At 37.8% G+C, this 13,704-nt stretch overlaps 1 protein-coding gene and 1 long non-coding RNA gene across 2 annotated transcripts; both read left to right on the top strand.

Annotated features, from left to right (window-relative positions):
• Window positions 1-853: 853 nt before the first annotated feature.
• LOC134799378 (uncharacterized) lies at window positions 854-7,517 on the top strand. The gene is made up of 3 exons (XR_010145384.1): window positions 854-1,009; window positions 2,453-2,583; window positions 7,408-7,517. It is a non-coding gene; the product is annotated as an uncharacterized LOC134799378 (long non-coding RNA).
• Window positions 7,518-7,996: 479 nt separating this feature from the next.
• On the top strand, window positions 7,997-12,631 carry LOC134799683 (melanization protease 1-like). Its single transcript, XM_063772122.1, has 6 exons — window positions 7,997-8,006; window positions 8,450-8,509; window positions 9,930-10,108; window positions 10,485-10,593; window positions 11,110-11,287; window positions 12,342-12,631. The coding sequence occupies exons 1-6, from the start codon at window positions 7,997-7,999 to the stop codon at window positions 12,589-12,591; spliced, it is 786 nt and encodes a 261-aa protein (XP_063628192.1). The 3' UTR covers window positions 12,592-12,631.
• The last annotated feature ends 1,073 nt before the right edge of the window (window positions 12,632-13,704 follow it).

Genomic DNA, 13,704 nt, shown 5'->3' with positions numbered 1-13,704 from the left:
TAACGCTAAGTTATCCGACAGGTTTAGGCTGATTAGTAAGAGTACTGAACCGTCAAAATCCTCATATAAAATCCATGCCCAGTTGTTGACATGTTGCTTCCTCTGGCATTTTTTTCTTCCATACAAAAGCTACATGTGTGTCAAGCTTCATGCTTCTTCCGGATGGAACTAAAACTAAAGCCCACGCAGTGCAAGTGTTATTTTAAATGTCAAACTTCTATGAAATTATGACGTAAAAATAACACTTGCACTGCGTGGGCTATCAAAATTGCTGCAGACTTTTCTTGGTCTAACTCTAACATCTTAGTAAAAAAAAATCACTTCTTATAGGTATATTATAAGATACAGGTTGATTCATGAGACGTGAGCAGGACTAATCCTGCACACTCAGTAACTGATAATAAAATTGATCGATCACCGTCGTATTTAGGTGAAACAACCACACTTTTTCCTATTTTTTAACTTTTGGTGAGAGCAAATTTAATTCTCTACAATCATGGTCACCCAGGTCACCCTACAAGACCTAATTAATAAACATAAAACCTCTTTAACCGTAATGACAGCATTTTGATTACGAAGAAAATAAACTGTCAAACTTGAGTGAGATACGAGTTTTCAAAAGTAACCAGACCGTGATGACAATGATGAAATTCAATTTGACACAGAATATCGGTAGTTTAGTATTCTAATTTTAGGGTGACCATGCATGTCCTAAATAAATTAATATATTTTTTTTCAACACGACTAGAAAATGTACGTTAACCTCACTAATACTGATACGAAACAGTTGCTTATAATTTACGAAATGCACAGTGTTAGTCCTGCTCACGTCTCCTGAATCACCCTGTATAAGGAACCGGTTAAACTGACCAGTCGAGAGCCGCCAAACGGCAGATGCAGACGTTTATATTTTATAAAGGAAAATATATAAATAATAACAAAATGCGTGCAAAAGTTACCCTTTGTGTTGTGCTCGCTTGGTTAAGCTGTGCTCTGGCTTATCAAAATCGTAAGTTTTATTTTGTTAAATTTGATGGTGATAAAAGATGAAACAATTAGAGATGTTTTTTGTTTCGTGGTAAACAAGATTTTAATGTGAATTGTGATCTTCACGGTTTTGACATTGGAAATGTCTTTTCGTTCGCTCCAGTAGGTATAGGGTCCGATTTCACGAAAAAGTGCGATCCCCTTATATCTCGGAAAGTTGTGAAGATATGATATTAAAAAATAGGCTCAAAAGACGCATAATCACGAGAGCTGTAAGGTGCAAAAATAATTATTCGAGAAAGTCAAAAACGAAAAAAGTTATGGTCGTAATAGTGAAAATAAAATTCAATTTTTTCCGAATTTTTGATTTTGGTGCTCGATAATTTGGAAACGAAGAACGATATCAAAAATTTGAAAAAAACGGCTCTGGACAATTTAGTCAGCTACAATTTGAGCCTAAAACAAAGACGATCGGGTTAAGGGTTTGCCCTGTAGCCTAACCTTAAAATAGTCAAAAAGTCAGAACGCACTATTCGACAATCTATGCATTCTTGTGGTGGTGGAAATAGAAATAGAGGTAGAGGTAGAGGTAGAGGTAGTAGAGGTAGAGGTAGAGGTAGAGGTAGAGATAGAAATAGAAATAATTGTATTCGTGAGCACAGACACAAAATAAAAACTTATACAGTGAAACATAAAAAAGAAAAAGTGCCACGAAATGGTCTCACCTCAGCATGTTGCTGGCGGCTGCTAGCAGATAGCTGATGCTGAACCCTGGTTGTACCTAGCGGAACTCAGGTTTGGTGCAACATAGGCACGCGCTGTTTTGGACATCCGATTCGTCATGATGATCACATGGTAGAGCATTACCCAAGATAGCTGATGCTGAACCCTGGTAGTACCTATTGGAACTCAGGTTTGGTGCAACATAGACAAACGCTGTTATGGTCATCTCTCGTCGCGTCAAACTGCTGTCAAGAAAATTTCATATCTTGCAGCAAATGGGCCGCTGCCGATCAAGACTTGAGTGACGATAACGGCGATGTGGCTACCACTTCTCGAGTTGACTACGGATTTGCCGTGTAATAATTTTCTTGTACTTTGAACATTAATATATCCTGCTTATTAATCGAAAAATGAAATATTGTACCTATTATACTTATGCGCCACGGCGACAATTATTCAAACTTCGATACGCGTGTGGAAATTTTGCAATTTGTTTGTTCACATGCGTTATGTCCAGGATACTTGTGTTAATCTAAGTTAATGTTAATCTAAATTATGTACCAGTTTGTAACTGATTTGCGTTCTTAAAATTTGTCGGTTACATCTTTTAATTATTAATCTGTTACGACCTATCGATGTTTCATTTTCTCAGACATTCGTTTATGCCACAAAAACTTCTATGTCTGGATATGACCCATGTACCTAAGTTTACACTTTCCGTAAAATACTGTAAATTTCGCAGAGAGTTGTAACGATTGCGTCGGCTACCAATCTTGTGACGCTGCCGTGGCCCTTCTTAACATGAAGACGCCAACCGCCGATAAGAAGTCCCAGAGCGCTTTCTGCGGTTTCGATGGAGCCAAGCTACCAATGGTTAGTATTTCCCTACCCCCTTATACATAAACGCGCTACAAACCTCAATTAGCTAATAATCGTTTGTCTTTATCTGTCATTTTGACTTATGTCAAGAAAATGATAAAAAAAATATTTTACTAAATCAGGCCCGTAAAGTTTTATGAATAAGGGGTTATAGTGAGGGAAGTAGTGTCAAACGTGCAAATTTTGGTATCGGATGAATTCACTTGGCACAGATGTAATATACGTAAAGCTAAGTCAATTCAGCCCGGTAGCTAAATGCCACCCCCTGGTGGGTAGGCAGACGGGGCATCCAAAGTTACACGCCGCCGCCCTTTATGTAAAAAATCATATCGGCTTCTATTTACCTACCACCTCGAGTTTGGTATCATTTCCTGATAAATCGGGCATGAGGAATTCGTTTTTGAGACATTTAATGTACAGTTTAACAGAAAAAAATAAAAATATTGACGATCAAACCAAATACGGTTTGTTTTTTTTTATTCAACTATCAGTATCTTTAAAAATACAGAATTTTTTGCCATAGAAAAATTACTACCGTGAAGAATATTTATCTAGCTTTTAAAAAATATATACTTTATTATACAGGGTGATTCATGAGACGTGAGCAGGACTAATCCTGCACACCCAGTAACTGATAATTGATCGATCACCGTCGTATTTAGGTGAAACAGCCAGATTTTTTCCTATTTTTTAACTTTTTGGTGAGGGCAAATTTAACCCTCTACAATCATGGTCACCCTACAAGACCTAATTAATAAGCATAAAACCTCTTTAATTTTTGATTACGAAGAAAATAAACTAACTTGAGTGAGATACGAGTTTTCAAAAGTAACCAAACCGCGATGACAGTGGTGACATTTAATTTGACACAGAATATCGGTAGTTTAGTATTCTAATTTTAGGGTGACCACGCATGTCGTAAATAAATTAATAACTTTTTTTTTCAACACGACTAGAAAATTAACGTTAACCTCACTAATACTGATACGAAAGTGTTGCTTATAATCTACGAAATGCGCAGTATTAGTCCTGCTCACGTCTCCTGAATCACCCTGTATATAGTTATGACACATCTATCTGAATAAAAAATCGGACATGGTACGCGGCACTGCCTAGGTACTTTTCTAATCGTCTAGTCTCACATACTTTGTTGCAAGTATTAATTTGTTTTTTCATTCAAAATACATAGAATAGATACTTAACTTAGTTATTGACTGTCGCTTATGGTCTGATGCATCAATCATAGTATTAGTGCTAAACGTACTAGTGCTCGACATGCTAATGCCCAATAGATGACACCTTGCTGTCACCTCTATTTACAATGACTTAAGTTTCAAGACGACATGTAGGTACTGGAACCGCGTCGAGCACGTCGAGTACATTTACCTTATCTATATGCATTTTTAGGGTAAACTACGTTTATATTACTGATGTAATATCGTATTGTGCGTACTTTCATCCTTATTTCAAAGCATCACTGTTTTTTTTCTAAAAAGTAGATACTTAGGTACTTTGTACCTATCACTGTCATTTGATAGTTTCCCCGTATTATGTATAAGTTGTATTAGGGTAATTCCCAATGTCGAAAACTGTCGGATAATTCCGAAAAGAGACTTTTATTATGATGGAATTTTGGGTGATTTTCATCTGAATTTCGGAATTTTCCGAATTTCGGAATTACCCGGGTAAACCGTAGCCGAGAATATAATAGTTTTTATACTCGATGGCGGGCAACGGGCAACTGGTCTGTTCGAGGAAAGGTCTTTGCAACCTTAACCATGCGGTACCAGTACGTCACAGACATATAAACACTTATTATTGCGAATATGTTCATTTTATATTTGTGTTTATTGTCAATACCTACTGTCTGTATACGTGTGTAGCTAGCACAACTGGCCACATCCTTCTGACTCGATTACAAGTTAGATATAATTTTATCCCTGTTATAGTTCGTTTTTTTCAGCATTAGAAAAAAAAGGTAAACAATCAAGACATGTCTTTTTATTGAAAAACACGTTTGAAAAATAAGTCACGGCAAATATGTAACAATTATGAATCATATACGATTATTTGACATTCTTTTGCTTTCTGTAATAGTTACTGATTTTTAAAAAGCTTTTTTCAATTAAAAGACACGTCAAGATCGCGTAGTCTTTTTCTAATGCAAAAAAACGAACTACTTATATAAAACGGCTATATCATGCATGAATATACAATTATACAAAGTTTCCAATTTAATTTCCTTCGAGTCGAGTCGAAAAGTAAAAAAATACTCTACATAAAGGAACTAAAGAAGATAATCGTGCGTAGTAAATAGCAGTTAAGTAATATACACATAATAAAAACAAAACAGGAAAAATCTCACATCATTAGCAGGTATAATGGCGAACTTGTCCCTCAAAGGGATCTATTCCAGTTAACTCACATTTATAGACGGGTCTAACGCGAAATAAATGTGAGTTAATATGTGTTCAAAACGCGAAAGTTTAAAATATTATATTGCTCTTCCAGTTAATCTTGCATATAACCATTTATTTCCGTTTAGCCCATGTTTACATTTTACAAAGCTGCTAAAATAATAAAATAAGTACCTACACCTTATAGTTTGTAGCTTTGTAATAGAGCCCAGCGGCTAATCCTATTGTCTGCAAAAAAGGGTCATAATTATTATATTTGGCACCTGAACGCGGGCTAGTCCAACGCTCAAAAAACCAGTGTAGGTGCGCTCTCCGATAACGCGCCTTTGTTACGCATAGGGCTTGCAATATCCGCCCATTTTTTGTATCCGGATATTTCGAATATTTATTATTTTACTATCCGGATATCCGGATAAAACGGATAATTCGAATACTTGCTTTTTATTTAACAAAACTCACATGAACTTTATAAAAAGTGTAATAGAATTTTGATTCTACGGGATTTTTTGTTTTTTTTTGGTATTTTTTACGTATAAAAGGTTGCGTAACAGCAAGTATTAAAGTATTTTTAGGAGTTTTACCTTTTCGCCGAAATTTTAATGTCCGAATTTCACTTCGAAAACATTTTTGCTGAAGCTTTACTGTGACTACCTTCGGCAAATTCTATTAATGAGAACGGTATTATTTGCTTCAATTATGCAAACGCAAACACCTGACTCAAACTATGTTTGTAACAATTTATAGTTTATGGAGATACTTCAACCCTCCGCATAATATTGGCAGCCTGCGTTGCGAAATTCATTTCTTAAGTGACTTCAGGATGATCCCAAGACTAGGGCATGCTCCCGGGAATTCCCGGTTCTCATATTCCCGGGAATTCCCGGGAATTTTATAGTGTCAAAAGAACCGGTACTGAAGACCCGGTACCGGTACTTCCCGGTTCTCATCATATGACTATTTATTCCCGTTTCAATAGTAGTAATGTTTTAGTACTTTAGCTCGGGACATTATATAATATTTAATAATGGTGCTATGAAACAGGGGACCCAAATAACCCGACAAACTAACCTAGTAAAGTAGGCATTCATGCAGGCAGGCCGTGCCGTCATAGGTAGTGCTGAGCGCATCGACTACGCTACGGCCGTGTGGCTCGGCCCAGTGCGCCGGTTAATTCGTAAAATAGGTTGGAACGCCAATTAAGTGTTTGTTTATAATAAAATAAGTCATGTATATTTCTTGTGCAATTATTTATATGAAAATAAGTCATTCATAAAGATTGTACGCTGACACAAACAATTTCTTAAAAGTAATCAAAAGATGCCTTGAGAACCGGGAAGAACCGGGAATCCCGGTTCCGGCCATGCCCAGAACCGGGAAATGAAATTTTTGGTACCGGGACCGGTACTGCATGCCCTACCCAAGATATTTAGCGTTATTTCATGTAAGTTTTACAACCATGAATTATAATTCTAGTCAAACTATGCTTCAGTTACGAAATTGGTGTCTTATTGACATATGGTACTGGCAGTGGTTTTGATGATATTTAGAGAATCGAATACGTCTTCTCACCGTTGAGACAGTCTTCTTGTTGAGACATTGAATTTAAGGTCAATCAAGGTTTTCATTACATAATTTATTTTAATGCAGAATGCTAAAACTTTCTTATCATATATGTATCTGCAAAACAGCTACTGCATCTCGTTCGGCAGTTCAATATCAACCGAAGTTCTCCTCCGTTGGACCCATTTTAGTTCTGTTCGCACGTTATTAATAATGCTTTCAGATGCTAACAATAATGCAGCGCAGCGCGTTTGACAGGAACACGGTACAAGTACCTACATTCAAAGTTACTTTGTACGTTTTACGGAGCTAGGTTCCCAAATATAAAAAAAAAAATAAGGGAGTAGTCGACAATCAAGGAGAAATACTTTTTAAATAAACAGTTTTTATACCGTAAAAATGTATCCAAATAAATAAATAAATCAATCGACATACTTTACGTTATTATTTTCAACGTTTGTGAAATAGTTTTCTTAAAAATTGGAATGATATTTTTGTCATAAATGGTATTCGAATTATTCGTTTTATCCGGATATCAACCTCATCGAAATCTAGATAGTAAATTGGACGGATATCCGGATAAAACGGATATCCGGTATCCGGATTGCAAGCCCTAGTTACGCATCTCGATGACACATTTTAGACTGGTTCTGTAGCGTTCGACTCGCCGGCACTCAGTAACTGAAGTACGTATTTTTTATGCAGGTGGTTGTGGCACGTGGCACGAGCGGTTTTACTTAACAATAGACAATAGGATTAGTTCGGGCTCTATTAGAAACCTACGAACTATACCAAAAGAGCATCATCAGAAAGAATGAACAAAGTAAAATATCTTCCCCAGGTGTGTTGCTCCCAACTCTCGACTAAATCAACACCTGATGTGGAAAGCGTGGAAAACCACCCGAACCTCCACCTGCTCCCGGACGCGTGTGGGAAGATCAACAGAGACGGAGACAAGCTCTTAGGTAAGGTACCACGAGTTGACACTGATATAGAGGTATTCGCTAGCGACCGCGTAAAGTAATTCACTACGTCTACCATCAGTTTTGACATTGACATATATGCTCACGTCTACGTAACTTACTTTCTATGCATCTCGCTCGTACTCGCATATTAGTGCAAGCGAGATGTACAGAATGTAAATTACGTAGACGTGAGCGTTATGTCAATGTAAAAACTAGTGGTAGACGTACACAAAATGCATCTCCTCGTACTGATAATTGACATTGGTGCAAGCGTTTGTGAGCGTTAAAGGCCACGTAACACTCATGGTGAAGGCAAAGCTTACTCATCGAAGAGATTCTAATTCTAACGAAAATACATTAATGATGTAGCGTTATTTTATCACCGAATTCACATGACCATTCTTCAAACTCCATCAGTCGATTAATTGATGACATAATAATAAAGTATTGTCAACAGTCTTAAGGATGACTCACGGTAGACCGGGCCGGGGCCGGGCGGGGGTCGGGCCGGAGCTGCCAGCGCTTCGTTTTCTATGGAAAGCACCGATCAGCCGTCATAGAAAATGACATGTTCAAAATGAAAAGTTCAAATTAAATTAATTCAAATCTAGAAACTAGTGCTTTTAGCGGAGAGTTGTTTATATATCAAATTAATTGATTCGACAATGAATTAAGTAGATATTGTTATTCAACTTAGTACTTCAGGATTAAATAAGGCGACAGTCCATTTCCAACGACAGCTGCACTACTGTTGCGATGTTACTGTCATTCATTGTCTTGTCATTCATTTTACTATGGAAATTGACAATAACATCGACGCGCGACGTGTCGGAGCAGTAGTGCAGCTGCGGTCAGAAATGGAAGACCTTTAGGTAAATACTTCACTTATGATCAATTAATTCAATCATTCATTCACAGGAGGCCGAACCGCGGGTCTCTACGAGTATCCATGGATGACGCTCATCGCATATAAGACACGTAAGTTAAAACATTACTTTTATTAAAAAAAAAAATAGTTAGTTGCAGTTTCTCGTAGTTATCTACAAATGTAATAAAAGGTAAATGCGATTAACTATTTGAAGTATCATTAAGTTCTTACTTCCAAAATTTGGCTCCGGTTTTAATACCTGTCCAGTCCCTGATGTTTCTACTCCATGCTATTTTAAGTCCCTGCATTTAAATTTGTTTGCAGAGAGATCAACTATCTTTATAAACTCTATCACTTCCAACATTTTGGCCTCCTATCACCGTAACGGACCTTCAGATATACTCTCAGGGCTCTATTGCCGATCTATCACAGACTAAGTATCTGCGCCATGAACACCGACTTGGAGAGCATTTTAGATTGGAGCAAACGTTACGGTCTCAAGGTAAACCCTACTAAAACTTAGGCTATGGTAATAGGTAGCTCAAAGCTTACTGCTCGGATTGATTTTGGTTCTCTACTTGCCATTGTATTCAGATTCCCTACTCTCTCCAGGTAAAGAACCTCGGTGTCATGATGGACCAGAGTCTCTCTTGGGCGCCTCATGTGAGTGAGGTTAGCAAGAAAATGTTTACAGCAAGTGCATCACTCCACAGACTTCGAAATTTCTTGCCTTACGCCACTAAGATTGCGCTAGCTCAATCCCTCTGGACCTTACGGAGAACCAGCTGAATAAGTTTGAGCGCCTCCAGAATCTCTGCATAAGGTTTATATTTGGCCTGCGCAAATATGACCATGTGTCACAATTCCGTTCTCAGCTCAAGTGGCTTCTCATTCGACTTCGCCGTGACTCTCATGTCCTCGCCCTTCTTTATGGCATTCTCTTTAACCCCGCTACACCACCTTATCTCAAAGAGCGTTTCAAATATCTCTCTTCTATCCGATGTTCTCAGACTCATATTTTTGCTCCTCCTTCATCTACTTCAAAATTTTATAACATCTCGTTTACCTTCCGGGCTGTTCGGTTGTGGACTGCTTTGCCAGCAGAATTAAGATTAGCTAAATCACTCCCCATTTTCAAAAATCCGCTGAAAGTATACTTTTTATGTCTGCCTTAAGTTGCCATTTTATATATTGTATATATGTAAGTATAAATATATATTATGTATATATATATTGTATTTATATTTGTGTATTAGGTTTTGTTGTAATACTCGTACTAATATAAGTAGTATGTAATATGTGTGTTTGTGTTTAATAGTCTCCATATTTTGCTCCGTGCACTACCTGTTGACTTCTGTTTGAGTTCTACATTTCCTGCTAGCCAAAGGTTGTCTGGAAGCTTTGCTTCGCTTTTTAACGATAAGACCGCCTGTTGTTACCTGGTTCTTTTTTTTTCTTAGTAGTTTTACATGTATATTTGCAGAGAGATCAACTATCTCTGTAGCTGACTGTACGTTTCACGTATAACAGGACTGGGACCCCAGTTCGAATGCGGCGGCAGCCTCATCAATGAACGCTACGTACTCACCGCGGCCCACTGCATCTCCAACTTGAAGCTGCTTGGCGTGAGGATAGGAGAAAACGATGTGGATACCTCCCCGGACTGTCAAGGAGAACCTCCCACTCTTACTTGCGAATCTAAGATTCAGGTATATTCTCCCCCTTTTCTACAAAGTCTAGTGTCTATTAGATTTGCTGTGGTTCGCCCCTAGAGTCCCTGAAGATACTTAGTCTCATCAATGAACGCTACGTGCTGACATCAGCCGACTGCATATCCAACTTAAAGATGCTTGCCGTGAGCATAGGAGAGATGTGGTAATCCTAGATTCAGGTATATCTTCTTCCCCTTTTCTACAAGTCTAGCGTCCTCGACTGACCCTGACTTAGTCTCATCAATGAACACTACGTTCAAAACTCGAGCTACAAGCTGAGACAATGATTTACGTAGCATTGTCCCTTGGATAACATAGCTACAAACATCATGCACTTATCAAATTTAATTATTGCCATTTTATTTACTTTCAGGATATTCGTATTGAGGAGGCCATACCCCATCCAGAATATCACGGCAAACCCAACAACAGAAATGATATCGGTCTTCTCAGGCTTAAAAAGCCAGTGGACTTATCTTTCAGTAAGTACATCCTATTTACTTCTTTTATACCCACACTAATGACTCTTCCACCAACTTGAACGGTTTATTTATATGTTTATACATATTTCCAGTGGCGTAGCAAGGCGAATGTTCCATTCGCCCACGGCCTCGCACTTAGGGGGGCCTCGCAAAGCCAATATTTTTATTTCCTTGGGAAAACACATTGAAAAGGTCCTCACAGATCTGGTTTTCGACCACGGCCAGATTGGTTCACGCTACGCCACTGCATATTTCACTATTACCTATATCTAAAAATAATCTTGAGTGTATTTCTTTGATATTTTTTGCGTTAGACATGGGGATGTTCCCGTTTCTTGTAAGATTACGAGTATCACATAGAAAAAAATAAATAAATAAAAGCCAGCCATCAGCCAGTCTGAAGCTAGTTTGCCACCGATGTTCTTAACGTAGCGCTAGCTATATTCTCATTGACCGATATAAGTAGTATAAACATTGAGGAAACAGCTTTCCCAACCATCGTACTTATTTTTACAGAGAACGCCGGTATAATCTGCCTGCCGGTATCCAGAGACCTACAGAGCCGTAACCTCGGAGGCCAGCACGCCACCGTCGCTGGCTGGGGCTATACTGAGAAAGGCTACATCTCATCTAAGCTGCTAGCCGTATACGTGCCAATACATACTGCTGATTCGTGCCGAGAATTGTATAATAGGTAAAAAACCGGCCAAGTGAGAGTCGGACTCGCGCATGAAGGGTTCCTTACCATTACGCAAAAAACGGCAAAACAATCATGGTTGTTGTATGGGAGACCAACTTAAATATTTATTTTATTCTGTTTTTAGTATTTGTAGCGGCAACAGAAATACATCATTTCAGAAAATTTCAACTGTCTTGCTATCACGGTTCATGAGTTACAGCCTGGTAACAGACAGACGGACAGCGAAGTCTTAGTAATAGGGTCTCGTTTTTACCCTTTGGGTACGGAACTCTAAAAAGGAAGATTTAAGAAGATTTAAGAGGCTTGGATCCTCTTCAGTAAAGGATGACGCTTGCTATTGCCAATCGACAGTTATATTGGTATTTGGTATATTATTCAATTGTTAAGATGGGCTGGGATCACGAGAAAGGGAATGAGAGTGAAACCATGACATGTGAGAGAGGCAACTCACACGTTTCTCCCTTTTTTGTGTCGCAAGTAGAATTACATAGAGGAGGAGGAGGAGGAAGTCCAAAATGTAGCTGTGAAATAGAAGACTATTTTACTAAAGTGTGCCACTTGCACCATCCAGGGTTAGCCATTAACTCGGGGTTACAATACACAATTTAAACTCTGTGTTAACGGTTAACTTCGAGTTAGTGGCTAATACTGGATGGTGCAAGTAGCCCTACCACTTTATTTTTTATACTTAGGTATGCATTCCATCGTCGGGCTCGGTATAGAATCGTACCTACCTACACCAATAAAAAATCTGTCATCCCCAGGATCCATCATGGTACATATGGTAGTATAAGATACTACTAATACACGTAGTGGTAACAAACTAGAAGCAAGAATGGTTGTTTCTATGATCCTGGATTCGAATCCCGGTAAGAGCATTTATTTGTGTGATGAACGCAAATATTTTGTTCCTGAGTCATGGGTGTTTTCTATATAAGTATGTATATTGTATATCGTCGCCTAGCACCTTGTACATTTGTACAGGCTTTGCTTAGTTTGTGGCTGGGTTGATCTGTGTAAGATGTCCTCTAATATTTATTTATTTCAGAGGCCAAAAACCCGGTGAAGAAGACGAGACGACCAACAAGATCTGCGCCGGTGAGAACGGCAAGGACTCCTGCGCAGGGGACTCCGGAGGCCCACTGATGGTCAAGGGGGCCTACAGGAATAGCGGAGAACGCTTCATTCAGCACGGCATCGTGTCGTACGGACCCAGGCTTTGCGGGTCCGACTTTCCGGGAGTATACACAGATGTTTCGAACTATATGAAGTGGATATTGGATAATATTAAGCCTTGATTTTAGATCATAATAACTTCTCGTCATCGTTAGGTCCTTGAAACTTTGTACGCCATAATATACTTTTGGAGATGACCGCTTAAGACATTCAGCTGTCCTTGGCATGAAATGGTTTAAGTTAAGATGACAAATACTTGGAGTATACTAATGACAGTAAATGATACTCATTCACTTCATCCTTTGTAGTGATTAATAATTAAGAAGTTTTTGTTTATGTTTTTAGAGTATTTTATATTAATAACCTGATGTTAACAATCTAACCTTTATGCATTAGCGCCGCCAGAAGAACCTACGATGCGGCGCGCATTCTAACTTTGAAATACTTGAAATATGTCAATGACAAGAAAAAACAAAGTTACTTAATGTCAACATCTCAATGTAAAAAGTACAATAAATATTGCTAATTTATTATTATAAATCTAGTTTCAATAATGTTAGCGCGATACTGGCGTTAACTATATTCTTGTCTTTGTTGTAGAATTATTGAAACTAGTTTATAGTAATAAATTCGTAATATTTTATTGTACTTTTACCATTGAGATGTTGACATTAAGTTAGTCAATTATGTTTTTTGGTCGTCTATTTGCGTGATGATCAGTTTTCATCAGAATAAGGTGAATGCGTCAATTTCATCTTGATAATATTTCCAATGAAGTGCAATATGATGCTTATTTTTGATTTCGTATGTAATTCCCAATTATGTGCACCTTTTTTTCTCTGATATATTTAAGTAGAAGTCTATGCAGGTTTCATCATAATATTTACCTACGCTGAAAGGCTAGTGGTATATGTTAAATTACATGTTGATAATGTAAAAACTACATTTAATTCTAATTTCAATCAATATTTTGTGCATTGTCTATATAAAATTATTTTTTTCCCTTTTCTGCAACTTTTATTTTGTGATTTAAGTAATCTTACGGTCGGCTCCCAGACTATAGCTGGATGACCGGTATCACAGAAATAACTTGGGATATCCACCGGTTTTCCTCTTACATATATACATAAGTAGTGGAATTTCTAAATGTTGCAAAAAAGTGTAAATTATTTTAGCCGATTGTGAAATATTTCTTAAGTTATTTATTTATATTTTGTCCCCTGAACCATTACTAG

Source organism: Cydia splendana, chromosome 18 (assembly GCF_910591565.1).
Source record: "Cydia splendana chromosome 18, ilCydSple1.2, whole genome shotgun sequence".
In the NCBI taxonomy this organism is placed as follows: Eukaryota; Metazoa; Arthropoda; class Insecta; order Lepidoptera; family Tortricidae; genus Cydia; species Cydia splendana.
The sequence above is the reverse complement of the archived record's forward strand: the minus strand, read 5'-3'. Positions and strand labels throughout refer to the sequence as shown.

What these genes read in the sequence shown, in the direction of transcription:
- LOC134799683 (XM_063772122.1), top strand. An exon ending in GCTCATCGCATATAAGACAC is followed by an intron (nt 8,510 to 9,929) that starts GTAAGTTAAAAC and finishes CACGTATAACAG; the next exon opens with GACTGGGACCCCAGTTCGAA. An exon ending in TGCCGAGAATTGTATAATAG is followed by an intron (nt 11,288 to 12,341) that starts GTAAAAAACCGG and finishes TATTTATTTCAG; the next exon opens with AGGCCAAAAACCCGGTGAAG.